The sequence below is a fragment of the Salvelinus fontinalis genome, chromosome 34 (genome assembly GCF_029448725.1).
Source record: "Salvelinus fontinalis isolate EN_2023a chromosome 34, ASM2944872v1, whole genome shotgun sequence".
Taxonomy (NCBI): Eukaryota; Metazoa; Chordata; class Actinopteri; order Salmoniformes; family Salmonidae; genus Salvelinus; species Salvelinus fontinalis.
The window spans coordinates 11988432-12013567 of record NC_074698.1 but is presented as its reverse complement, the minus strand read 5'-3'; the positions used below and the strand labels follow the sequence as shown (position 1 = coordinate 12013567).

The 25136-nt window shown below is 42.9% G+C and overlaps 2 protein-coding genes across 10 annotated transcripts; one reads left to right on the top strand and one right to left on the bottom strand.

Moving 5' to 3' along the window:
- Window positions 1-753: 753 nt before the first annotated feature.
- LOC129833131 (glucosidase 2 subunit beta-like) lies at window positions 754-10116 on the top strand. Its single transcript, XM_055897445.1, has 18 exons — window positions 754-840; window positions 1246-1395; window positions 1608-1724; window positions 1851-1946; window positions 2044-2101; window positions 2250-2367; window positions 2576-2705; window positions 3045-3129; window positions 3225-3303; window positions 6519-6602; window positions 6781-6963; window positions 7070-7160; window positions 7368-7437; window positions 7658-7747; window positions 7885-7959; window positions 8074-8173; window positions 8439-8601; window positions 9528-10116. Exons 2-17 carry the CDS (start codon window positions 1296-1298, stop codon window positions 8583-8585), a joined length of 1623 nt encoding a protein of 540 aa, XP_055753420.1. The 5' UTR covers window positions 754-840; window positions 1246-1295; the 3' UTR covers window positions 8586-8601; window positions 9528-10116.
- LOC129833132 (ELAV-like protein 3) lies at window positions 10001-21272 on the bottom strand. Of its 9 annotated transcripts, none has more exons than XM_055897446.1 (7): window positions 20999-21271; window positions 20742-20845; window positions 18248-18401; window positions 16821-17049; window positions 16614-16667; window positions 16190-16228; window positions 10001-15344 (listed from the first exon to the last, which is right to left on the bottom strand). In XM_055897446.1, exons 1-7 carry the CDS (start codon window positions 21222-21224, stop codon window positions 14996-14998), a joined length of 1155 nt encoding a protein of 384 aa, XP_055753421.1. In that variant the 5' UTR covers window positions 21225-21271; the 3' UTR covers window positions 10001-14995. The 9 variants fall into 9 exon arrangements, with proteins under 9 accessions (XP_055753421.1, XP_055753424.1, XP_055753422.1 ...); XM_055897449.1 differs by having other exon boundaries at window positions 10001-15323; XM_055897447.1 differs by having other exon boundaries at window positions 16821-17046.
- Between the last annotated feature and the right edge of the window lie 3864 nt (window positions 21273-25136).

Below are 25136 nucleotides of genomic sequence, written 5' to 3'. Positions count from 1 at the left end.
TTTACTCAACCTCTACGGGGTGTCCCCCCCGCGGGATGGTTGATCTAACATAGGCTAATGTGATTAGCATGAGATCGTAAGAAAATGAATAAATCCCAGGACATAGACGTATCTGATATGGGCAGAAAGCTTAAATTCTTGTTAATCCAACTGCACTGTCCAATTTACAGTAGCTATTAAAGAAAACCATGTTATTGTTTGAGGAGAGTGCACAATTATGAACTTAAAAATGTATTAATAAACCAATTAGGCACATTTTGGCAGGCTTGATACAACATTTTGAACAGATGTGCAATGGTTCATTGGATCAGTCTAAAGCTTTGCACATACACAGCTGCTATCTAGTGGCCAAAATCTAAATGGCGCCTGGGCTGGAATAATACATTATGGCTTTTCTCTTGCATTTCAAAGAAGATGGTACAAAAAAATGGTATTATCTTTTACCAGATCTAATGTGTTATATTCTCCTACATTCATTTCACAAAATTCAAAGTGTTTCCTTTCAAATGGTACCAAGAACATGCATATCCTTGCTTCAGGTCTTGAGCTACAGGCAGTTAGATTTGGGTATGTCATTTTAGGCTCAAACTGAAAAAAAGTGTACTTTAGACAACTAAGTATTTTGACAGACACACACGTCTGCAACCTCAAATCCACATAACATTGTCAAAAGAGGTTCTCCGCCCTCTCTGTCATGGCTGCTTCCAACTCATTAACCATCATGCACCACGCCACAAGTATTCTCCAATCACAGGTCGGATTCGAGAGCTAGTCCAATCAGAGGAAAACACTACAGTGCATGAGCGCACGAGACGTTTCCTGAAGCATTGCGGAAGAGAGGTAGTGAATGATTAGTCATATTTTTACTTCGAAAATAACGATTTGTATAAGGGTTTTTAGCATTTTTTTCACATTTTATTGTGAACGTGATACTTTATTGCATATACAACATTCATAAATATTGTTCAAAAGGAAGTTTGTACCGCGTTAAATCAAGACCGGTGATAGCTAGCTGCTAATACTGTAGTCCCATCAGCTAACTTAACGTTACTTAGCTAAGTTAACGTTACCTATCTTTACATGTATTGAATTATGACTAAATGATTCTGAAAATGTCGTTCTAACGCAATGTATCAGAGGTTTCATATGGGGCCGACTGTTTCAATGTTGTGAATGATGGTGTGTCTGAGGACTAGCTTTATTGGGTTCAAGTACATTGTCTAATGCCTTGAGTTATGTTTGCAGGAGCGCCGCGAATTCCTGAAAGTGTAGCTGGGCCCGGTTGATACTGCATCATGTCTTGTGCGCTTCTACTGTTGTTGATGAGCTTGGCTTTGGCGATACGCACTGGCGCAGCGGTGGAGATCCAGCGTCCACGCGGAGTACCACTATCAAGTGAGTTGGCATCTGATTCTAACCCGAATTCAGACAAATAACGTTATGGTTCTTATCACAGCCAGTGAGGTAGTCCTAGTCTATTGCAGTCTATGCTATTTTAGCTTTCAGAATCCCATTGTGAGCATGGATTTTAACCTGGCAGGTGTACATTGTCTCTCAGATTTACTCTTATGTACCCAACCCTTACCTGTCCCCATCGATCCCGACAGAGAGACAGTTCTATGAGGAGAACAAGCCCTTTACCTGTTTGGATGGCTCCAGCACCATCCCCTTTGACCGGGTCAACGATGACTACTGCGACTGCAGGGATGGCTCGGATGAACCAGGTACAGTATCGCTCACGTCTCATCAATAAAGCCAGACTGAACCCACTATCAAGACACTACACACTACTGTGCACAGTTATCACTAAGGTCTTGACTGTAATGAATGTCTTTGCATTTTTTCTACAGGTACTGCTGCCTGCCCCAATGGCAGCTTCCACTGCACCAATGCTGGCTTCAGACCCACCTTCATCCCTTCCTCCCGGATCAACGACGGCATCTGTGGTAAGGACATGGTCACAGTATCTTTCCATGGATCAGTCGTCCCGTTCTCTCAGAGTTTTTTGTTGTGCTGTGTGCTGATGAAGTGTGTTCTCCTCAGATTGCTGTGACACGACAGACGAGTACAACAGTGGTGCCACTTGTCAAAACACCTGCAGGTGAGCAGTAGTAAAATGTGCAGCATTCTGCAAACATTTTATATTGACTACAACACTAACATTGGCCTTTATGTTGCCGAATGATTCCTCCACTGTGTGCCCAGTATGTGTGTGTGAAGACTGATTGTGTTGGCTGTGTGACCCCTAGGGAGATGGGGCGCAAGGAGAGGGAGAGTCTGCAGATAATGGCTGAGATCACCAAGGAAGGCTTTATGCTCAAACAACAACTGATACATGAAGCTAAAAGGGGACAGGAGGACAAACAGGTAAGAGACTAACCAACCAAAGGGTGTGAAAAGGGTAGTAGATGTATTTGGGGTTGATTAGGCAGCGGACATGGCTAGGGCCTATACAGAGACCATTTCATATATAGAGGGATTGGTATAAATCCTTGCCGTTGAATGTGTTCATGAAATGACAAGACTTTGTATGTTTCAACGTTTTTTGTAAATACTTCTATCCATGTGTTTGCAGGGCAAGTTGACTGAGCTTCAGGGTAGTAAGAAGGGTCTGGAGGAGAAGGTGGAGGCTCTGAGGACTGTGAAAGAAACCGCGGAGGATCCAGAGAAAGAGGCTAAAGAGCTCCACCTGAAGGCTTGGGAGGGTAAGTACACTGGTATTACACTGGAAACCATTATCTCTCTGCTTTTAACCAATGCACAATTCTCTCAATGTATTTGTTTTCTTCACAAAAAAAATGTGTTGTGCTATTCGGTAAAACCAAGATATTTAAGTATATTCATATAGTTAGGGTATAGTTAAAAAAACTGAAATATTGTTAAATGTTGTTAAATGCCCAGTGCAAATCGTCTCTCCAGTCAGATATATTTTCCAACGTCTTTGATGTAGTTAACGTAATGATTTGGAAGTCAATTACAAAAGTCCTGTTGAAGATTTCTCTTTCTAAGTTGTATGTGATTGATTTGATTTTTGTCTGTTTCAGAACAAAAAGAACTAATCCGTATGGAGAAGGACAAAACTAGAATGGCTGAGGCTTTTCTGGAGCTGGATGATGACGCAGATGGCTAGTGAGTGTGTAGTGTAACTGTCAGCGTTGGAGATATTCCGAGATATTTCAGTGTGATTCAGTGAGTGACTAATACGGTGTTTTTGTTATTCCCAGTGTTTCTGTGGCTGAGCTGCAGTCCCATCTAGAGCTGGATCCAGATTCAGATGGCTCTCTGACAGAAACAGAGACTCAGGTAAGATATCTGTCATCTTCCTCCCCAAGTCAAGATAATAATTTCTATCACACTAGTAAATTACAGGGATGCAAACTAGTCTCCTTTTGGCAAAATTCGCAGTTTTGAATCCAAAATAGGTGATCTATGTGATTCGTGTAGATCCAATGAGACGAGGCTGGGTGGCTTTGGATGACTACTGGCTGTATGAGAACGAGTGATGCGCGTTTGGAGAAATACTGTTTGTATCCAAGGTTCAGCCAATCCTTCACATAACAGAATGCAGCACGCTACTGAAGATAGAAAAGACAACCAATTTGCTAGTTACAGCATCAGCGCGCACTCTGGAAAGAGAGTGGAAAGGCAGTTGGCCAGTTAACTTACAGCAGCGCGTCCCCTGAACGATATCGAAGAGGTAGGTGAGAAGCCTGACCACGGAGATGGGGTTGAGAAGGTGATGAAGCGTACTTCATGAGCTGTAACTGGAAAAACAACTGGCATTTGGAAAGTTTGAGGTGAGGTAGAAAGTGTGGTAGAACAAGTATTGTTAGCATTGTTAAGGATCTTGCGAGCTGGATCGAATTATCCGTTAGCTAGCCAGAGAAATGTTGAGCAACATTATCCAACTTAACTGATTAAATAATTGAGTTTATGGTGTGAAAATGAGGCGTTGCTTGTTAAACAGCTTAGTGTAGCTGGAGCCTGGCTTAAGCTGGATGCCACTAGAGGGGAAAGAAACACCACACACTTTCCCTCCTTCTCACTTTTTCAATACAGTGGATGAAAGGGGTATGCCAGGTGTACTATCTGCCTGAAAGAGATCAATTATGCCAACAAAGGGTATCATGCTGTGCTGTGTAGAACAGATGTCCACGGGCATAAAGTGTACAATGTAATAATGTGCAATGTAGCCCAAAGATATTGCTTTTGTTGTGTTGAACTTGACAGTAACACTTATGTTTTTACTCAGTGAATGTTATATTTGCACACATGTAGCCTTGTGCACTTGATCAATGTCTACTATAGTGGCCACTAATAATAGAGCAAAAATAGAATGCCTGTTTGTTTCATTCTATTTCTACTTTAAGGTTGTTTCCCACGTGCAATATTTTTTATATTTTACCCCTTTTTTGTCCCCAATTTCGTGGTATCCAATTGGTAGTAGTTGCAGTCTTGTCTCATCGCTGCAACTCCTGTACGGACTCGAAGGTTGAGAGCCATGCGTCCTCCGAAACACAACCCAACCTAGCCGCACTGCTTCTTGATACAACGCACATCCAACCCGGAAGCCAGCCGCACCAATGTGTCGGAGGAAACACCATACACCTGGCGACCTGGTCAGCGTGCACTGCGCCCGGCCTGCCACAGGTGTCGCTAGTGCGTGATGAGACAAGGATATCCCTGCTGGCCAAACCCTCCCTAACCCGGACGACGCTGGGCCAATTGTGCGTCGCCCAATGGACCTCCCGGTCGCGGCCAGCTGCGACAGAGCCTGGGCTCGAACCCAGAATCTCTGGTGGCACAGCTAGCACTGCGACCCTGGCATACCCCTCCTTGCTCGCACATGCTTTTTCAGTTCTGCCCACAATTTTTCTGTAGGATTGAGGTCAGGACTTTGTGATTGCCACTCCAATACCTTGACTTTGTTTTCCTTAAGCCATTTTGCCACAACTTTGGAAGTATGCTAAGTCATTGTCCATTTGGAAGACCCAAGCTTTAACTTCCTGACTGATGTCTTGAGATGTTGCTTCAATATATCCCTCTAATTTTCCTTCCTCATGATGCCATCTATTTTGAGAAGCGAACCAGTCCCTCCTGCAGCAAAGCACCCCCACAACATGATGCTGTCACCCCCATGCTTCACGGTTGGGATGGATTTCTTCGGCTTGCAAGCCTCCCCCTTTTACTTACAAACATAATGATGGTCATTATGGCCAAACGGTTCTATTTTTGTTTCATCAGACCAGAGGACATTTCTCCAAAAAGTATGATCTTTATCCCCATGTGCAGTTGCAAACCGTAGTCTGGCTTTTTTATGGCGGTTTTGGAGCAGTGGCTTCTTCCTTGCTGAGTGGCCTTTCAGGTTATATCGATATAGGACTCGTTTTACTGTGGATATAGATACTGTTGTACGTGTTTCCTCCAGCATCTTCACAAGGTCCTTTGCTGCTGTTCTGGGATTGATTTGCACTTTTTGCACCAAAGTACGTTAATCTCTAGGAGACAGAACATGTCTCCTTCCTGCGTGGTCCCATGGTGTTTATACTTCCGTACTATTGTTTGTACAGATGAACATGGTACCTTCAGGCGTTTGGAAATTTCTCCCAAGGATGAACCAAACTGGTGGAAGGCTAAAAAATTAATAATCTGGGGTCTTGGCTGATTTTTCTTTTGATTTTCCGATGATGTCAAGCAAATAGGCACTGAGTTTGAAGGTAGGCATTGGAATACATCCACAGGTACACCTCCAAATAACTCAAATGATGGCAGTTAGCCTATCAGAAGCTTCTAAAGCCATGACATCATGTTTTGAAATTGTCCAAGCTGTTTAAAGGCACAGTCAACTTAGTGTATGTAAACTTCTGACCCACTGGAATTGTGATAAGTGAAATTATCTGTCAGTAAACAATTTTTGGGAAAATTACTTGTGTCATGCACAAAGTAGATGTCCTAACCGACTTGCCAAAACTATAGTTTAACAAGAAATTTGTGGAGTGGTTAAAAAACAAGTTTTAATGACTCCACCCTAAGTGTATATAAACTTCCGACTTCAACTATAGATGTGTGTGGTCACAAGCATTATATTTTAAAGGCTGTTATGGCTAACTGCAATATTAGTGTATTGTTTTTTTTCCCTCAGGATTTGAGTGTCATTTGCAGTAAAGTCTAGGCAACAAATTACATTTGATTGCTTTCTTTACATTTTTTTGCTGTGAGTTAGGTTCACATGAACCACTTTTTATTTCACTCACAGAGATTGACACATTAATAAAATCAAAATGATCTTGCTTACCCAAAGCATTTGCATGTACTTGTTTTGAGTTGCCCAGATAATACATCAAGGTCATTTGTCTTGTATCAAGATATTCTGACTTGTATCGTGCCTTTGTAGGTTAAAATGAGCAAATGATGTGCCAGTGCAGTAAGATGTCTTATTAAGATAATTTAAAAAAATATATATATATTTCAAGATAGACGTCTTACCCTTTTTCTGATTTGCTAATCCATTCCCGCAGGGATTGCTGGGAGGAGCAGACAAAGTGGACACGTCTGCATTTGAAACTGTGTGGAGCGGCATCAAAGACAAGTACCTGTCAGAGGTCAGCACCACATGAACACTTCTTATGTTCCAGAGTCATTTCCATATCTTAGTAGAATGGACTGTGTCCTGGAGCCTCAGATTGGGTGCCTAGGCTGGGTTACTGTCGAGCACTTTGTGAGAAATGTGCTTTAAAGGGCTATATCAGTGTGTGTGATTTGGTTGATGTGACCGTGTAGGTGTCTCAGGGCCAGTCTGACCCCCCTGCCCCAGTGGAGACCCCCCAGGAGGAGGAGACCAGGGACTTTGTCTCTGACCATGACTCTGACCACTACCCCGAGGATTACGCTGGAGAGGAGGAGGATGTGGAGGACGACGAGGAAGATGATGATCACGAGGAGGAGGAGGAGGAAGAAGAGAAGGTAGTTGGCAATCCTTACATTGGAGGGGAAGGGCCTGAACTAGGCTAGTATTGGAGGGCTTGGGTGGTCAGTTGTCCCAGTAACGTAACGCGTGTTTGATTATCAGGTCCCTCCCACCGTGCAGACCCCAGAGAAAAGAGAGGACGATGAGGTGTCCATGCCACCGTACGACACAGAGACCCAGAGCCTTATTGATGGTGCATACAGTCATCTGTTTTACAGTCTGGGCTTAGTCCCGCACTACCTTAAACAGGGACACAATTTGTGTTTGTCTGAATATACAAAGTAGGGGGTTCAGATCATATTAAGCGTAAATGTCTGAATTGTGATTTTCCGTGCTGTGGGATTGTATGTCTCATTGGTCTGTCCTTTTGAGGTTGTGCTTCGTTGTCTTTGTTCCTCAGCTGCCCAGAAAGCCAGGGATGATTTTGATGAAGCTGAGAGGGCTCTCCGGGAAGTGGACGATCAAATGAAGTGAGTTTGCAACCACAATGCTTAATCTCTGCTGGCTTTGGCAACAACTGTATGTTAGTCCTTGCAACACAAAAACATCTCATGATGATACTCAACATGCAAACACTACACAGGCATACAAGTGCAGGCTGTATTATTAGGTTTGAAAACACAAATGAATGTACCCTGTGTCTGCAAGTGAATCATTAATCTGTGATCCTGAATTTATTTGTATCTGCAGGAATCTTGAGAAGGAGATTGGTTTTGACTTTGGGCCAAGTGCAGAATTTGCATACCTCTACAGCCAGTGCTACGAATTATCCACAAGCGAGTACGTATACTTCATCTATCTTTGTAAATACCCATAGTTTGTTTATGCCTTCGTGAGAGAAATAATGTGTTAATGTGAAACTGTTGGAGTCTACCAAAGATTACATCTAAGACTGTGCCCCTCTTCTTTTTCATCAGGTACATCTACAGGCTGTGTCCATTCAATAGGGTCTCCCAGAAACCTAAGTTTGGGGGTTCAGAGACCAACCTTGGGTAAGAGAACCTCCTTAATTTTACCGGAGCCTTTAACTGTTCAAATGACTGTGGTCCTTCTAAAACCGTTAGGAATGTTAGTGGTCATTCTCTCTGTCTCTGTCCTCGTTGTAGCTTGTGGGGACAATGGGCTGGTCCTGAAGACAATTTATACTCAGTGATGAAGTATGACCATGGGCAGGGGTGCTGGCAGGGACCCAACAGGTCCACCACAGTAAGTCTCTATCTTCTCCAGTCCACTTCCCTCCCAGCCCAATGCTGGACCTTTATGACAGTCTAAAATGCTGAGAGCATATGAAGCGTATTAAGTCAAATCACGTTTCATACGGTGCGGGAGTGCTGGGTGGGGGAATGTGCATGATAATTCACACAATCTGTGCACACTAAGTGCACAGGTCGCTACTCTTGAGGTACTGCTGACCCACTACATGTCCTGTGAATATAGTGAAGGGTTAATGTTGTCCCTCTGTGTGGGTCAGGTGAAGCTGACGTGTGGGAAGGAGACGGTGGTGACGTCCACGTCAGAGCCCAGTCGCTGTGAGTACCTCATGGAGTTCACCACCCCTGCTGTGTGCCAGGAGCCAGCCAGCCTGGACGAAGTCCTGCACGGACACACAGAGCTGTAGCCTTCCCCACCAACAGGTAGCTTCAAGCCAGGCCCACTTGACTTATAGAGCAGTAGAGCACTTTATAATTACATGTACAGTATTTATAAAAAGTTGATATCCACATGTTTGGCCTGGCACGGTAATTGTTTAATCATGTACCCTACAATTATGGACAACAACCACTGGGGGGGGGAAATGACCTTCATAATCGTTTTAATACATACATTTTTTAAACTTCAAGTTGTCTGTCAATCATCACTCTACTCTGCATGTATGTCTTGAGCTTGGCTCTCACTAGCTAACTTAGAAACATTGTATAAACTGTTGGCTCCAGCCCACATAGTTGTATTTGTGCAGGGGAGAAGTGTTTTGGGTGTATAGTCAACATTTTGCTGCATTTATCTTCAAATAGATCTGACATAAATGGCATTCAAGTCCACCTAGTAGGACGAGCCAATCTAGATAATGCTTACTTCCCTCATCTGGTTGAGTAGCTTAACTCTGGTTGCGTAGCTTAATTTAAAACAGTGCAAATAAGTGTAGGCCGTCATTTTTAATAAGAATTTGTTCTTAACTGAAGTGTCTAGTTAGGTTACATTTAAAAAAATATATATATAATAATAATAAAGTGCTAACTAGCTAGCTAGTGTACACAAAGCAAGGAGGCACAAGCAAGCAGGAAAATGAGACGACACTGAAACAGAAGATGTTAACAGGACAAAGGAAGACCTGCATTGTGCAAGGAGCCAGTCTTGACTTGGTAGGACATCCTTGCACATGTATTTGATCATTTTTACATAAACCGGTTTTGGTTGGTCATTTCACGATGGCAAAAGCAAACATTTTATGAGAAGTAAGGCACTGTGCAACATTTCCAAGTTGTCAAAACCATTTTGTTTCTGAGAGGATTTCTTGTCACTTCTGCTTGAAAATAAAATAACATAGTAATTTCTCTCTCAGGTTTCTCTTTATGGACTACATGCTAGCCTCTCACCCTGTTCTGCTCTGCAACAACCAGCTGCTGCACTCTGGATTCACAAACTGGAAGATGAAGATTCAAAATGGTTGCTTGTTCTTTACTCCTACTTGTCTGTTGCTTTAACTTGTTTGTCTAGGGTTAGTGATTCAATTAGATTCAAAAATAGTCATTCCATTAACAAAAAAAGGAGTAGAATTTGAATATGCTGAATCGTTTTCTCCGGTGTTTTACTTTGCCAATCAACAAGAGTTGTACTGTATCTAAGCAGGATAGTCAGTATAATGTTAACTATGCTCTGTTGGCTCTAATACTATAGTAGATGACTATGCCAATGATGTGCATTATGACGATGGTGGGCAGTTTGTCATATGCGCATTAATGGTTTTGCATTGTTACCCTCTGGAAACAACAACAACGCTCAATGTCATCTTGTAAAAATAACATGGGTCACTCAGATTTGTAACCTTTTATTTTTTTCTGGCATGTAAAGTACAAATAATTAAACAATTCCATGAAAAAGTCTTCAAGCGTCTTCAGCTGAAATCCCAGTAATAAATATCCTAAACTAAACTGAAAGGTTTATTTTCTTTGTTACATTTTGTCATTGTTCATTTGGTCATGTTTGGAAGTATGAGATTTTGATATCTTCCTACTGACATTAATACATTGATGCCAGTAGATCTGTTTTGATCATTTTCTCCTTTGATTTGTTCTACCATTCCAGGAAAATGTTGTAAGAAGAACGTCACTAAGTTACTCTGTGTCCCCTCTTCTAAATAAATAGACACAAAATACAGTTGGTCGAGAAACAGAAGAACCACTGACCCCTTTCCTATACAAGTAACCCCCAACGATGCTTTCCTCCTGGCTGCTGTTGGAACTACTGTACATAACTCAGCTGTCATGTTGGAGTTCTGTACTATGGTCCTTCTAATAACTACAGTAGTTCTGTTCATCAGCAGGAGGAGGGAAAGCATGCTGAGTGCACATGGAGCCTCAGGCACTGCCTAAGGTCCAGGCTCCGCCCTGGAGCCTGCGATAGGCCACACCCCAGGCCCAGCCCATGTCCTGACTGACACTCCCCAGGGTTCTCAGTGGCTGGAAAAACAAGACTGTGATTAGATTAAATAATCAAAAGGTTTTCATTTAACAAGACAAACAGAACACAGGCAGTAAAGGCATAACATCTAGCACACAGCATGTATGTTTATACACTTCAATTAGTTAAATATAGCAGTGCATTCTTTGACTATGGAGAACATTTCCAAATCGTACTTCTAAAGCTGTTTTTTTTAATCTATTTGTTCCCTTTTTAAGAAAGAAAATGTAACCACAATTTTGGCAAACTTAAAATCTTTTAAACTTGCAAATATAATGAAATAAACCATAAATATACACAAAACATACTTTATACGAGGCAATAATAATAAATAGTTTTTAAGTTAACAATAAGTTAAAACTACAAGCTTAAAGTCGCCCAAATAATACAAGTTTGTTGGCGCTATCTTGAATTTTTTCTGTTTAAATTATTTATGTTGCAACAAAAGCTACCACAGACTTTTACAAACACAATTGAACACGTTTTGATTGAAATAAAGTTCTAACTAAGTCTAAAATCTGCATACACTAAGAACTGCAACTAATTAAATAATGGAATGAAGAAAGAAAAAATACCAATCAAAGCAACCAAATAAAATCTTGGACCCATGTGTGTCCTATATGGTAACGTCAACAACACAAATACGCTAAGTTAACATGTGAGTCTTGATATGTAAAAGAAAATCAATAAATTACAGGAAAAATTATATTCTAAAATCGACGTGGGCTAAAACTGATGATATATTAGACAGTATCCCTTTCAAGGTCTTTTCAATTAAATTGCTCTTTTTATTCACCCAATAATAATATGCGGTTAGTTTTAGCTTGCATGTTCAGAGCACTAATCCGGGGCTGGGATTCTGGACATTTTCAGAGCTCTCCATCGGTGCTTGTTTGATTCTCTTTAATGAATCGGTGCATTAACACTTAGATTTCTTTACATTTGATCCTTCCGCCTTTTCCGCAAACCATTTCAGTGTGATGTTTAATTTCTTTTTCTTTTAAAAAATATATATATCTTTTTGTTCTCAGTCAATATAAAAACAAAGCACATTGCACTTACTGTTCCATAGGAAAGTTTTTTTGTCTTTTTAGATGATTATTTATTGTTGCTCAAGCGGTGCAGTACATTTGTCTCCTGCCATTGTCCTTGGCTCTCTACCATACGTAGGTGTGGGAAGAGAAGAGGGTCTCTGTATTGGCTGTGTAAGATGGGACAGTTTGTTGTTGCTCTAGTCTAGGGTGTGGCCTAGGGCCTGTTGTTGGTCTAGGGTGTGGCCTAGGGCCTGTTGTTGGTCTAGGGTGTGCCCTAGGGCCTGTTGTTAGTCTAGGGTGTGGCCTAGGGCCTGTTGTTAGTCTAGGGTGTGGGGGAACTGGGCTGGAACTCTACCCCATATCACCAGTGGGACTACTTCTTCAACTGCAGCTCAACAACGTGGCCTATTTGCTGTTCTGTTCCCAAGATTCACATCTGGTCTCTTAAAGTGATGCTGTATCAGTCCTACTGTGCTACCTTCTCTTGAGTATGGGCACAACTGATTGAATGGGGAAGGGAGGTGTGGAGTTAGATTATGACAGGGTGTTAATGTATGACCTTTCATGTTTGTTTTGGTTGGAACACCACCAATATACTACTGGGGCACAGTAAGAAATGGAATGGTCAGAGTTAGACAGAGGCTGAGGGTTAAACTGAAACAATGCTGTCATACTCTGATGTATTGGATTCCTATTGTGAGCGGATGGTATGAGTATTACAGTATTGAGGTTCAAGAGACACTTGTGTGGAACTGTCGTGGTTTTTGCTGAAAGGTGAATTCTTTGTTTACATTGTTGTAGGTTTGTGGTAAGCACCTGTGCAAATGGGCTAAATTATATCTACTCAACAGATATGTTAACCAAAAGATATTAGTCCATTCTGATATAATTTGATATGAACAACAGATATTTCTGCAAGCGCTATGGGGATTTAAAATGATAAGGGATCTTCATGCAATAAATGATAATGGTTTATAGAAGAATTATCAGGGGAGCAGTTAGTAATAGTATAGACTGAATTATTTCTTATTGACACTCATATTCCAAATTCTTTGGCTAAATCTTCATTCAAATATACCTAATCATCTTTGCATTGAAAGGAGGCTTTATTGAGAATCTACTTCAAGCCTTTCTGTTTCGAACCAGCCCAAGATGTCTGTGAGGACAAATCATGGGGCCTGACTGACTGTCTTTACTGCAGCCTGATTTAAGTGTCTCCTGTGAAAGCGATAACACTTCACTGTACAATCATTGAAGCAACACTGACTGTACGCAACTTCAGAGAAAGTGATATGTGTTTGTCTAGTTTACACTCAAAGATTGCAGTATTAGTAATGCAGATTTGTCTCTGTAACGTTTGATTCCTAATCATTGAATTGGTTTGTGCTGATGTGTATTTGTTCTATTCCGATGTCTTTGTTTATGTTCTTTTTTTGCTATTTCAATAGTTTGTTTATAGGTTGTGGTTGAAAAAGTAAGGTTGTGTGAGAACTTTTCTTCATCGCCCCCTTCCCTCGACCCCCACCTATACACCGCATGCACGCGCTCCTCCCTCTCTCTCAAAGATCAAAGGGCTTAAAATACAGCCACGCGGTGTCCCAGTTTTTCAGAGTTTTAAGAATCTGTAAAAATTCAGCACAAGGTCTTGTTCATTTGTATGTATAAAAATAGATTTATCTCTAAAGTAATCCTTTCAAAGAGATGGTTGTCCTCTTTGGCTAACACAGCGTTATTTAGAAAAGCAAAAATGTCTTGAACACACTTTACCTTATTTAATCTATTATATGCAGATGTCTTTATATTTTAATCCTATCTCTCCCCATGAAACGTCTTGTCTGATGTTTCTAACAGACAGTCACCAAGACTATTTTGTCGTTATATTTTCCTCAAGGGGTGTCATAAATTATTTCCATGGGTTTGTTGATATTTTTTAAATTCCAGCTAGGTGATAGTGCCGATCAGATGTTGCAAATCAACAAAAAAAAGTTTTTGGAGTTTCCAATGTGAGATAAACAAACTTGTCACTGTTGGTTTCTGCAGGCTTGGTTTCTTCTATTTTGACAGGGCAGGCAGGGTTATAATGAGAGTGATTAGAAATTTCCACTGAATTGTAAAAACCTTTTCATTCCCTTGGAGGGGTGTTATATCTGGTTGGGTGTTTTGGTAAAGTGGCTCTGTGATTTGGTGAAATGACTTTGCTCTAAACTCACGGTCCCTAGTCTCTCAGAGAATTGTACATGAACACGGTCTCCATGGGAACACTAGCTGGGACAATGCTCTACGTTGTTCACACAGACAGCTCTGTTTGTGGTGGAATCCATCCATTCTACTCTGAATAGAAGAACCAGAGTGAAAAAATACAGGGCGATTCTTAGATGTCAGTGATGTTCAGTATTCTAGTGTTGTTTTCCCCCTAACAGGGCTGATGTGTGACTGTGTTGTGTTGTGTAGTGAGGGTGTAATTATGGTGGCCTTCAGGCTGCTTGTCTTTGTGACCAGTATCTGTTCAGTTTGATAACCTAAATCGTATTGGATCTGTCCTTAATAGGGTAGAGAAACTGCCCCAAAGCTAGTCACAACCTACCTAATGTTGAGCCAGGAAACAGTAGTCAAAGTTTCTAGAAAATGCTTACATACTCGGCTATTATAACCACCTTAAATATTGAATATATAGTTATATTTTAATATACGTATATAAGAGAACACTGTTTTTAATGAATTTTCTTTGATCTAAAAAAAATCACCGATTCAAAATGCCCAAGTGTAAAAAAAAGTGACTAAACTCTCTCCAGCAAGATAATGGGATAGTTCATGGGGTAAGAGTTTGGGGTTTAAATTGCACATATTTGTAGTTCATTTTAGATTTTAGATAATTTTGTTTCAGCAGTTTTTGTCATTATTTGCCTGAATTCAATCAAAGCACTCAGCGCACATTCTCTGTCACATTCGTTAGACTGTCTCCCTCATCGAGGCCTCTTACCCCCACCCCCAGAGACCAACTACCCAACGCACCTCCACTAATTCAATCCAGGCAAACGTAGGGAAGGACTAGCATGTTGTGTAAAGAGAAAAGAAAAACTCTACTAGTGTATTTGTTTGAAACTCTGACTTTGGGTATGTTTGTATGTGTAAATATGTCTAATAGTGTGTGCATGTCTGATAGTGTGTGTATGTATGTGTATAGGGCTGTGTGTGGGTGAGTGTGCATCAGAGAGAGAGACTCAGTCCAGGCCCATGTAGAGTGATAGTAACAGGGAGCTCAGTGGCGCTTCCTGCTGGCTGAAGAAGCTGGCGTCAGCTAGCAGCTCTCTCTCTCTCAGGCCTTGTGTTGCTTGCTGGTCTTGAAGGAGACCTGCAGCACGCGGTCTCCCAAGCGGTAGCCGTTGAGACTAGCGATGGCCATGGCTGCCTCGTCGTAGTTGGTCATGGTGACGAAGCCGAAGCCCTTACATTTGTTGGTGGTGAAGTCACGGATGACCTTGACGTTTGTGACGGCGCCGAAGGGCCCAAACAGCTGCCACAGGACGCTTTCGTCAGCCTCGGGCGATAGGTTGTAGACGAAGATGCACCAGCCGGCTCCGGTGGGCCCGGTCAGGTTGACTCCCGCCAGGCTGGTCATGCTGTCGATGGTAATGGGGGAGAACCTAGGAAGGAGAGAGGGAGAACTACATTGGGTGTCATTCTGAAGTTCCACACAGCAATCATCTCTCTATATACTGTCCATGTTTCTAGCTACGATATGCGCTGAAGGCTTGGTAGTCGGAGGGGCATGGAGTCTGTCTGGTGACCCAATCGATCTCCATCCCCATTTTTTCTGCAGTGAGTAGATAGATAAATATATGTGTGGGCAGGGCACCACAGTGGTTCCAGATTACCTGCTTCCACACAAAACAGCACACTGTGCTTCTATGACACACAAACACACTCTGCATATTTTAGTCATAGTCTCTGCTGACCAAAGCATCTGCGAAAATTAGACACAGAAATCACAATGTTTAACGGAAATCACAATATTGAACAAAACACAGAAACCTAGAGAGGGATGAAAGCAAATTCCAATCAAATCATAGGAAAATTGGAGCAAACAGAAGAAGACGCAAACGCAATCTGGTATGTCCATGCTGGTGGAATAAAAGGGACATTAAAGTAAAACCGAAACTGATAATGTTAGTTCATAAAGAAATACACACACATCAGTTCCATTATGTAATCAAACCAAAAGAACCAAAAGATTATAAACAAAGCCATGCCAGAATACCCTGCTGTTAGACAACCCTAGACACTGCTTAGCATATTTAGATTTGTTATACTGTCTGGACTGGTTGTTACATAACTTCTCTGTTTAATGGGCAGTGTGAATAGGGAATTAGGGAATATTTGCATAATCTGTCATGTCAAGGTGAAGGCAGCAGGTGGTATTCCAGTCACTTTGTTTGAGGTTTGTTCTTAGGCATGGATGTATTTTTTTTGTATCTTTTTTTATTTTACAAAGTACACCTTTGGCATTTACCTCTTGACTCCGTAGCTGGCGTTTAGTAAATTGTCGAGTCTGCAACGCAAGAGGGAGAAATGAAGGGGGTGGAGACGTTAGTGGTAAGGTCTGAGAGAAGGAAGGCCTTTTCACATGCAGCTCCTGCTCCTCTGCCAGTTGGCCTCCAGAGGGCGCCCATCACTGTACTGTAGAGGAGCACTCTGTCTATCCCAACAGCAACCCATCACAGAGCGCACGTCCTAGCCTTGGCGAACCACAACAACGCACTATGCAAATCAGTTTGGTAGTGTGCAGATAAGTGTGTGTGTGTTGGAGATCTGCATTGTCTGATTCATTTAAATGTAATTTCTTCATCTTGTTTAGTAGATACTATGTTATTTGACTGGTTTGGAGCACTTTGTTTTCATTTGATTTGTGCTTTGATACATTGGGGGTCTCTTACATTGGTTTTGTGCTGTTATTTGGATCTGGTCCCTTTCCAAATGGAGGGATGAGGCTGCAGTTTAAAAGAAAGTCAAGAAAAAAGAGGGAGAGAAAGAGAGGAAGATAGGATGAGCGAGCGCCGTAGTGCTCGTTCCAGCAGGGCAGGTGTGTCAGGTCAGATGACAGACAGGTCAGAGCAGGGATTGGGTGGTGGTGGGGGCAGTACCTGAAGCGCTGAGTCTGGTGGTGCAGAGGGCCAGTGTAGCGGCGTGCAGCGGTCTGGTACAGCTGGGTGAGCAGGGCCTGGCCCGTCTTCTGGCTGGGGTTGTTGGCGAACTTCACCGTGATGGGTTCGGCTGCGCCCAGGGGCTTCTGGCCGTTCAGGCCCTTGATGGCCTCTTCTGCCTCGTTCCGCTTGTCAAACCGGATGAAGCCCACTCCTCGCGATATACCTGCTCCGGGGTCAGAAAGCAAGCTAATGTTAGCACCTGAGGGGTGAGTCATGACTCTGACTTGGTCCAACGAGATGGAAAAGGTTAGAGTAGGGTTACAGTTGGTTAGGGGGAGGTAAGTTAGAGTAGGTAAGGATGTCCATGGTAGATCAGGGGTATGTTAGAGTAGAGTTAGTGTAGGTCAGGGGTACGTTAAAGTGGAGTTAGGGTAGGTCAGGGGTACGTTAGAGTAGAGTTAGGGTAGGTCAGGGGTACGTTAGAGTAGAGTTAGGGTAGGTCAGGGGTACGTTAGAGTAGAGTTAGGGTAGGTCAGGGGTACGTTAGAGTAGAGTTAGGGTAGGTCAGGGGTACGTTAGAGTAGAGTTAGGGTAGGTCAGGGGTACGTTAGAGTAGAGTTAGGGTAGGTTCAGGGGTACGTTAGAGTAGAGTTAGGGTAGGTCAGGGGTACGTTAGAGTGGAGTTAGGGTAGGTCAGGGGTACGTTAGAGTAGAGTTAGGGTAGGTCAGGGGTACGTTAGAGTAGAGTTAGGGTAGGTTCAGGGGTACGTTAGAGTAGAGTTAGGGTAGGTCAGGGGTACGTTAGAGTAGAGTTAGGGTAGGTCAGGGGTACGTTAGAGTAGGTAATGGGTACGTTAGAGTAGAGTTAGGGTAGGTCAGGGGTACGTTAGGGTAGATCAGGGGTATGTTAGAGTAGAGTTAGGGTAGGTTAGGGGTATGTTAGAGTAGAGTTAGGGTAGGTCAGGGGTATGTTAGAGTAGAGTTAGGGTAGGTTAGGGGTATGTTAGAATAGAGTTAGTGTAGGTCAGGGGTACGTTAGGGTAGATCAGGGGTATGTTAGAGTAGAGTTAGTGTAGGTCAGGGGTACGTTAGAGTAGAGTTAGGGTAGGTCAGGGGTACTTTAGAGTTAGGGTAGGTTAGAGTTATGATAGAGTAGGTCATGGGTACGTTAGAGTAGAGTTAGGGTAGGTCAGGGGTATGTTAGGGTAGATCAGAGGTATGTTAGAGTAGAGTTAGGGTAGGTCTGGGGTGCGTTAGGGTAGATCAGAGGTATGTTAGAGTAGAGTTAGGGTAGGTCAGGGGTACGTTAGGGTAGATCAGGGGTATGTTAGAGTAGAGTTAGGGTAGGTCAGGGGTATGTTAGAATAGGCTAATGGTAGGTTAGAGTAGGGGTCAGTTGTGCCAGAAGTGAGTTAAGGCTGTACCTGTAACCTGGTCCACCAGGATGCGGGAGGTGATGATGCGTCCGTACTGGGAGAACAGCTGCTCCATGTCCTTCTGGGTCATGGTCTTAGGCAGACCGCTCACATACAGGTTGGCATCACGGATAGAAGCTGAACTGGGGCGGGCGTACGATACCTACAACACATCAAAGAAACACACATTTTAACACTGATATCAAATCAAAGGTTTCCCATATCTTTACATAAAACCATATAGTCATTTGTTTACCCAGGTAAGTTGACTGAGAACACATTCTCATTTACAGCAACAACCTCGGAGAATAGATGAATGATCCAATTTTAAACTGGGGATGATTAGGTGACATTATGAGGGCCAGATTGTGATTTTAGCCAGGATACCAGGGTTAAGACCCCTACAATAAGTGCCATGGGATCTTTTAGTGACTACAGAGAGTCAGGACACCTGTTTAATAACATCCCACCCGAAAGACAGCACTTTACACAGTGCAATGTCCCTAATCACTGCCCTGGGGCATTGGGATATTTTTTTTAGACCAGAGGAAAGAGTGCCTCCTATTGGCCCTCCAACACCACTTCCAGCAGCATCTGGTGTCCCATCCAGGGAATGACCAACACCAACCCTGCATAGCTTCAGCAACAAGCCAGCAGTGGGATGCAGGGTGGTATGCTGCTGGCCCTGTAGCAATGCATGAATATTCATTTTACTCGTCTTTTTTTGTCAATGTGTGTGACTGTTTTTTGGAACGCTTTGTGACTGATTGTGTCCACCGTTGTGCAAAGTTAACATTAGTATTCTATGGTGAGACTATAGTGTTACTTAGATTGATTATGAAAACGTCTACATATTCATGCATTGGCGTGTATGAAAGCCAGTGAGAGAGTATGATAGATAGCGAGAGTCAGTGCATTGTTGTGAGTGGTCTGTCTGTTTGTTTCGGATGGAGGGAGAAGGAGCGAGTGTTGCCAGAGATAGGCTGATCTCCCCTCCCTGTCTTGCCTCTTTCCTTTGTTTCCAGCCTCGAGGGAGAACAGCTCCACTGGCAACCAGCAAACAATATAAATAGATCACAAGACAGCATCCCCGACTGTCAACTCACTAAAACATTCACTCCTTATTATATAAACACATACTCACATATACAAGTACAGTATAACTTGAATGAATGTGTTTTAGATATAAATATGGGACATTTCTAGTGACAGTGAACATTTGGATTGACATGCCCAGACAATATTGAGTATTATCATGCCTCGCACAACACATAGCCGATGGATGTATTTGACCCATTGAGTGTAGAGAATAAAGTTCTACTCATTCTAAATGGTGCAGTGAGTGTGCAGGACTCCAGGATTGTGTAGCGTGTGCGTGGACAGGGTGTGTGATGCAGTGATTGGGGGTGCTAGAGAATGGGAGAGGGGTAGCGGAGGCTACCCTATAATTAACCCTCTCCCTGTCTCTCCCACAGTACAGATGGTGCCTGCAGCCCATATGGCCCCTAATCCTGCCATTGGCATTCTGTTCCCCAAGCTACCCCCTACCATTTACTCCTCCTGCCCCCTCCCTCCATCTTACAATGCTTTGGTGGAAATATGACATTTGCTTGGTCATTGTTTTATGGCTGTATAATAATCATTTTCAGAATAGCCCTCCTGATAATATAAAAACATACATATTTTAACAATTGTAATAACAACATTAACAACAATATTAATAACAACCTTAAAATGTATACATTTTCTGTAATTTATATCGGCCCAATTATTTTGATATTATATTACTAACAGTAGTAATAATGATATTATTGCCCCCTAAATACAATATATGTGTATTTGTACAGTAATGTAACTAAAACATATTGTACAAATAATGATTAACAATATGATTTGCCACCTGTCTGTATAACTCCAACAGCCCAACCCAGCTCCTGATGCTGTTGACTCTCTCTGCCCCAGTCTTTCAGAAGTCTGATTTGAACTAAGCCTGCACTTTATCCCAATCTATGATCTACTTTGATCAGGTGGGAGGAGGGGGCCGGAGGGACGGATGGAGTAGTGTTTAATCTGCCCCCTCACCTCCTCCCCCTCCCGCTCCTCCCCCCCCCATCCATATTGGGGACAAAGAAGCCCCCTAATTAGGCCAGATTGGAGGCAGATGGGGGAGCCTGAACTGACCCCCGTGCCCCACAGTGAGACTCCCTGATTACATTTCCATCACAATCACCTCTGCATGCTGCTAGACCCTTGCTTTCTGACCTCCACTCTCCCTCTCTCCACTCTCCCTCTCTCATTTCTTGTTCTGTTCACTTCCTTTGTTCCTGCGACCCCTCCTGTTTTTTCCTCCTTCCCCTCTTGTCACATCTGCCTCTCTCTGCCTCTCTCGCCACCTCCCTTTCTTTGAGTTGCTCCCTGCCTTTCCTGGTCTTCCACAGCGCATTGAAGCAGAGAAGATGGAGAGTGGCGCAGGTTGAAAAGCAGGAAGGAGAGGTGCTCTTACCTTAATTGTTTTGGTCTGCAGTTTGAGACCGTTGAGTGTGTTGATGGCCTTGTCTGCGTCATTGGGATCCACATAGTTTACGAACCCATAGCCCAAACTCTGGCCTAAATCGTTGAAAACAGATATCGATAATGGTCCTTTAGAAACTGTTTTTGCACCAAAATAACTGTACCTACAGGTACATATGCTGTATGTGATTATTTGTTATCCTCCAACTAAAAATATATTTTGTTTGTCTGTCTATTCATCAACTGTACCTGCTGAAGCATCATGAATACCTGTAATCTTGTCTCGGACCAGTTTGCAGGATTCAATCTCTCCGATGCTACCAAACAGGCTCTTGAATTCCTCCTGGGTCATGTTCTGAGGCAGATAGTTGACGATTAGGTTGGTCTTGCTGTCGTCTGTGGCACCGTTGGTGCTGATGACTGGCCCGTTAGGCAGGCCGGTTCCGCTCGGACCGTTGGACACCTGGGTTTCCATGGTGCTGATTATCTGCTGAGGAAAAGGAAGAATATAGAACCCTGTGTACTAATAATATACATCCGCAGTAATAACACACAGTAGAGTAATGGTGGGGTGTTGTTAGTAGGCCTTTAATATAGACTCATTGAATGAATGTCCGCTCTGTCATTGTCAGCTAGGGAAGAGGTCAGACATCAGCTGAGGGGGTGGAAGGATGCGAGGCAGGGATAGCAGTAGGCTACACACAGACCCCTCTCTACACCCCCCCGCCTCTCCTCCCCCGCTCTTTCTCTCTCTCGCTGCCTCTGGCCCTGCAGATGTCACAGTCCTTTTTCCCCTGTTTCCTCCTCCCATCCACCAGCCTCCATCCTTCCATCCAGCCACAGGGTCAAACAGCATTACATCATTACAGGGTCCTAAGTATTGGTGGTGGTGGGGCAGGTGGGGCAGTGGGCTTTGGGATGGGGAGGTTGACATGGCAGACAAAAGAGAAAGTGACATTGTCTAATCTGCTCAGGCCTAACGTCTCTGAAGGCTGTCATGTAGCGACATGGAACGTTTCAACCGGAAAAATACATTCTGGGTTTTAGTGTGCTCACTTTCTTTTGGAAGTGCGTGTTTGTGACTCCGACTCAAACTTGTTTGTGCGAGTGGATGGAATGAGTGAGTGTGTATTTGTGCCCACTAGAGGTGTGTTGGTGTCATTGTGTGTTGCTCTGGAGTACACCATGTTGCTTAATTTGACCCACAGGGGATTGTCTTCATGGAACAGCTGTGTGTGCAGGTCAGAAACTAAACTTCCCGCTCTCTCTCCTTTTCTTTTCTCTCCCTGCTCCATCTATTCCATTCATCCGCTCCTCCTTTTCACCATTCTGTCTAGAATATAACTATCTTTTGACAGACTGTGTAAACAAACTAGTACAAAGATGTCCCCCCTGTACTACTGGCCTCCTGGGCTCCACCCAAACTGATACAAATATTAATTTTGGCTCCCTGTTCCATTTCCTGGTATAGTGTACCTGGAAAGTGTGGTTTAAATAAGTACCATTATTCAAGCTGGTATCTGTGAGCCTGGCTGGCATGGTGACTGCAGGTCTCAGACTGGTGGGTGTTATAAGGCGTCTACCGCCAAAGCTCCAGAGGTCTCACAGCGTGGCCTAAGCTTCTAGAATGATTTGAGTAAGATACAATATTACCAGCAGCTTTACTACTGTTTGTCTGTTGTTTTGGTTATAGCCTATGTTCGTCATTTTCCCTTTTGCGTGGCAGGGTTTTCTTTTGATGTTTATCCATTCAACTTAATGGAGGAGACTGAGTAGTGTTCCTTTCCCCTGCTATGGACATATTACTCTAAAAGCATTCATTGCTTTGATGATATTCCCCAAGCCCTGTTGTAGCTCTTAGTGTCCCCCATCTTGTTTCCCCCCTCCGTGCTCATGCCCCTCTCTGTCTCGCTCTCTCTCTCTCTCTCTCTCTCTCTCTCTCTCTCTCTCTCTCTCTCTCCTCTGTCTAACCTGATTTCTGCCTTGAGCTGTACCTTTAACCATGTTGCCCAGGTAACAGCGGCTTCAAGACTGTTGCTAATGGCTGACTGACTTCTGGTTGTGTGTGTGTGTAAGTGTGCATGCGTGTGCGTGCGTGCGTGCGTGCATGCGTGCGCGGACAGAAAGATAGAGGCAGAGAGAACGAAATAATCCATCTCTGTTGGGCAGATATTGTTTTTCTCCATGTATTAATATTCGATGGCTTTGCGGAAGCAGAGAATATATTTAAGTCAAATTGACATTGACAGGGAGAGAACATCAGAGGGAGAGGAAGCGGGAGAGGGAAAGGGAGTGAATTATGACAGCCTAAAAATAAAACACTGCAAACACACATATCTAAGCAGCACATGAGAGCTGCTGCAAAGTAGACTAGCCATCCATCATACAGTACACATGTTATGGGCTTCTTTGGTCTCGACTAGAGCAGTATGATCTGCTGATCTATGTACTGCACTGGAACAGAACATGGACAGAAGGCTCTACAATACCCAGTTAAAAGATCATCCTTCATGCATAATGGGAAAGAACAAATAGTCCACATGGGTATGATAAATAGATTCATAAAATGTATCTATCTAATATGTGTCACCATGTAACACACAAACGTCCAAAACTAAAAGAAATATGAATATTTTCTGAATTTGCCACAGAACTGACCAAATATTACAGCCCTTTGCAGAAAGACACCGAATCCCAGCAAATTTGATTTGTCAACTGAAATAGACCTCAGTGTGGCAGTCCAGGCATCCACAGTGACAAGTTCTAAAGTTATATAATTCCCAGGCTCAGACTAGCCACAGAGACACAGAGGGAGAGACTGGCTGACACAAGCAACATCTAACATCACCCTGAGATCTCCATGCCAACAAGCAGGAGGATGAGAAAAACAGAATAGAGTGATTTTAGGATGCTACAAATAGAACAAGTCGTAATTTTCATCAGAACATGTTAGCCTTTACAAAGAAATTAGGAGAAAATATCAACTACACCCATAACAATATCCAAGTACTCATATGGCAAGGATGTAGGCAATAACCCATCAGGTCATAGATAAATGCCCAACCAGCCCCCCTCTGATAGGCTAATTCTGTTCATTAATTCTGTTGCTAATCATGATAAATGACAACAAAGAGAGTAACCACACACAAACGCATTAAACACACAACCCCCAACACTTTCAGATTTCTGCTGTTGGTTGGGTCAGCTCTTCTTCTCCTTGTCCCGGCACTAGATGTGCCTTTCTTTTTCTATTTCTAGGACCTGAGAGATCTCCCTTAATATTTAATGGACTGCATCATCAGCATCGCCTACACATGGACCCAGACTCGCACGCAAACAAGAGCCCAGAGCCCTACCTCCTCTCCTCTCTCTGCCTTCCGAGTGGAGAGAGCACAGCACACAGACCACCTACACTTGACAATGCTCAATTACAAAACACAGCAACATTACATGACCCAAATGTAAATACAGATACTGGCAGCGTCGTCTTCTTCAAATTGGCTTTCTCCTTGTCTATATATATGACTGCTGTTGCTTTCCTACAAATGGAAGGTGAAGACTTGTCCTAAGAGGAAATGCAGCAGTCTGCCACATACAGTATTCAGGCCAGATTTTGTCATGTCCCGATAAAGGTCAAAGCATGTGATGTGATTACCCTTTACGGAAATCACTGTAATTGTATCAGCCAGAAGACTGGGTTCAGATGGAACTGAGATTCTCATGCTAGGCCTCATTGTTCCTAAGTGTACTAATGGAATCAAACACAGGTCCATACATTGGAGTCCAAACATTGGAGTCAAGACTGCTCTCTATATTCTAAAAAGGGACTTGTCATTAGATTCTTCTGATAATGTCAAATGTGCTTGGCATCGACTCTTTTCATGTTCAGGAACATTCCTAGCATAAAAAAAACATTGCTCGGAAGATTGTTATCCGTAAATCAACCCAAGAGAAAATAAATCAGGTTGTGGCAGTAACAAATAAATACAACAAATTCTCTCTTAGCAAAGAATGGGAGGTCAGGAGGCCTCTGTTGATCTACTCACTGATATGGGGAACTATATTACTGCTACACACACTTCCTGTTAGTCCTACCACTGATGACAACACAGTCATTCATGGGTGATGCAGTCACACTGTACTGGGCGAGTCGTGGAAAATAACCTCTATCTCTGAGTGAGATAATGTAAGAGAGAGAATTAAAAAGGGTTCTTTCCTGTTGGCAACAACACCATCAGAAAATACTAGGTTCTGAATATTTCATGTTATTTAGGAGTTGTTGGGTTCTCTTTTTCATCAGTAAAACACTATTGCAGACACTGTTCTACCACAATACAACCCGCCTAAAATGGTAGTACATTAGTCTCATTTGAGTAACTTGAAAACG

What these genes read in the sequence shown, in the direction of transcription:
- LOC129833131 (XM_055897445.1), top strand. Translation starts at nt 1,296, where the DNA reads ATGTCTTGTGCGCTTCTACTGTTGTTGATGAGCTTGGCTTTGGCGATA. An exon ending in CCACCTGAAGGCTTGGGAGG is followed by an intron (nt 2,706 to 3,044) that starts GTAAGTACACTG and finishes TGTCTGTTTCAG; the next exon opens with AACAAAAAGAACTAATCCGT. An exon ending in AGGAGGAGGAAGAAGAGAAG is followed by an intron (nt 6,964 to 7,069) that starts GTAGTTGGCAAT and finishes TTTGATTATCAG; the next exon opens with GTCCCTCCCACCGTGCAGAC.
- LOC129833132 (XM_055897446.1), bottom strand. Translation starts at nt 21,224, where the DNA reads ATGGAAACCCAGGTGTCCAACGGTCCGAGCGGAACCGGCCTGCCTAAC. An exon ending in CACCAGACTCAGCGCTTCAG is followed by an intron (nt 16,668 to 16,820) that starts GTACTGCCCCCA and finishes TTTAAACTGCAG; the next exon opens with CCTCATCCCTCCATTTGGAA. An exon ending in AATAACAGCACAAAACCAAT is followed by an intron (nt 16,229 to 16,613) that starts GTAAGAGACCCC and finishes CTTGCGTTGCAG; the next exon opens with ACTCGACAATTTACTAAACG.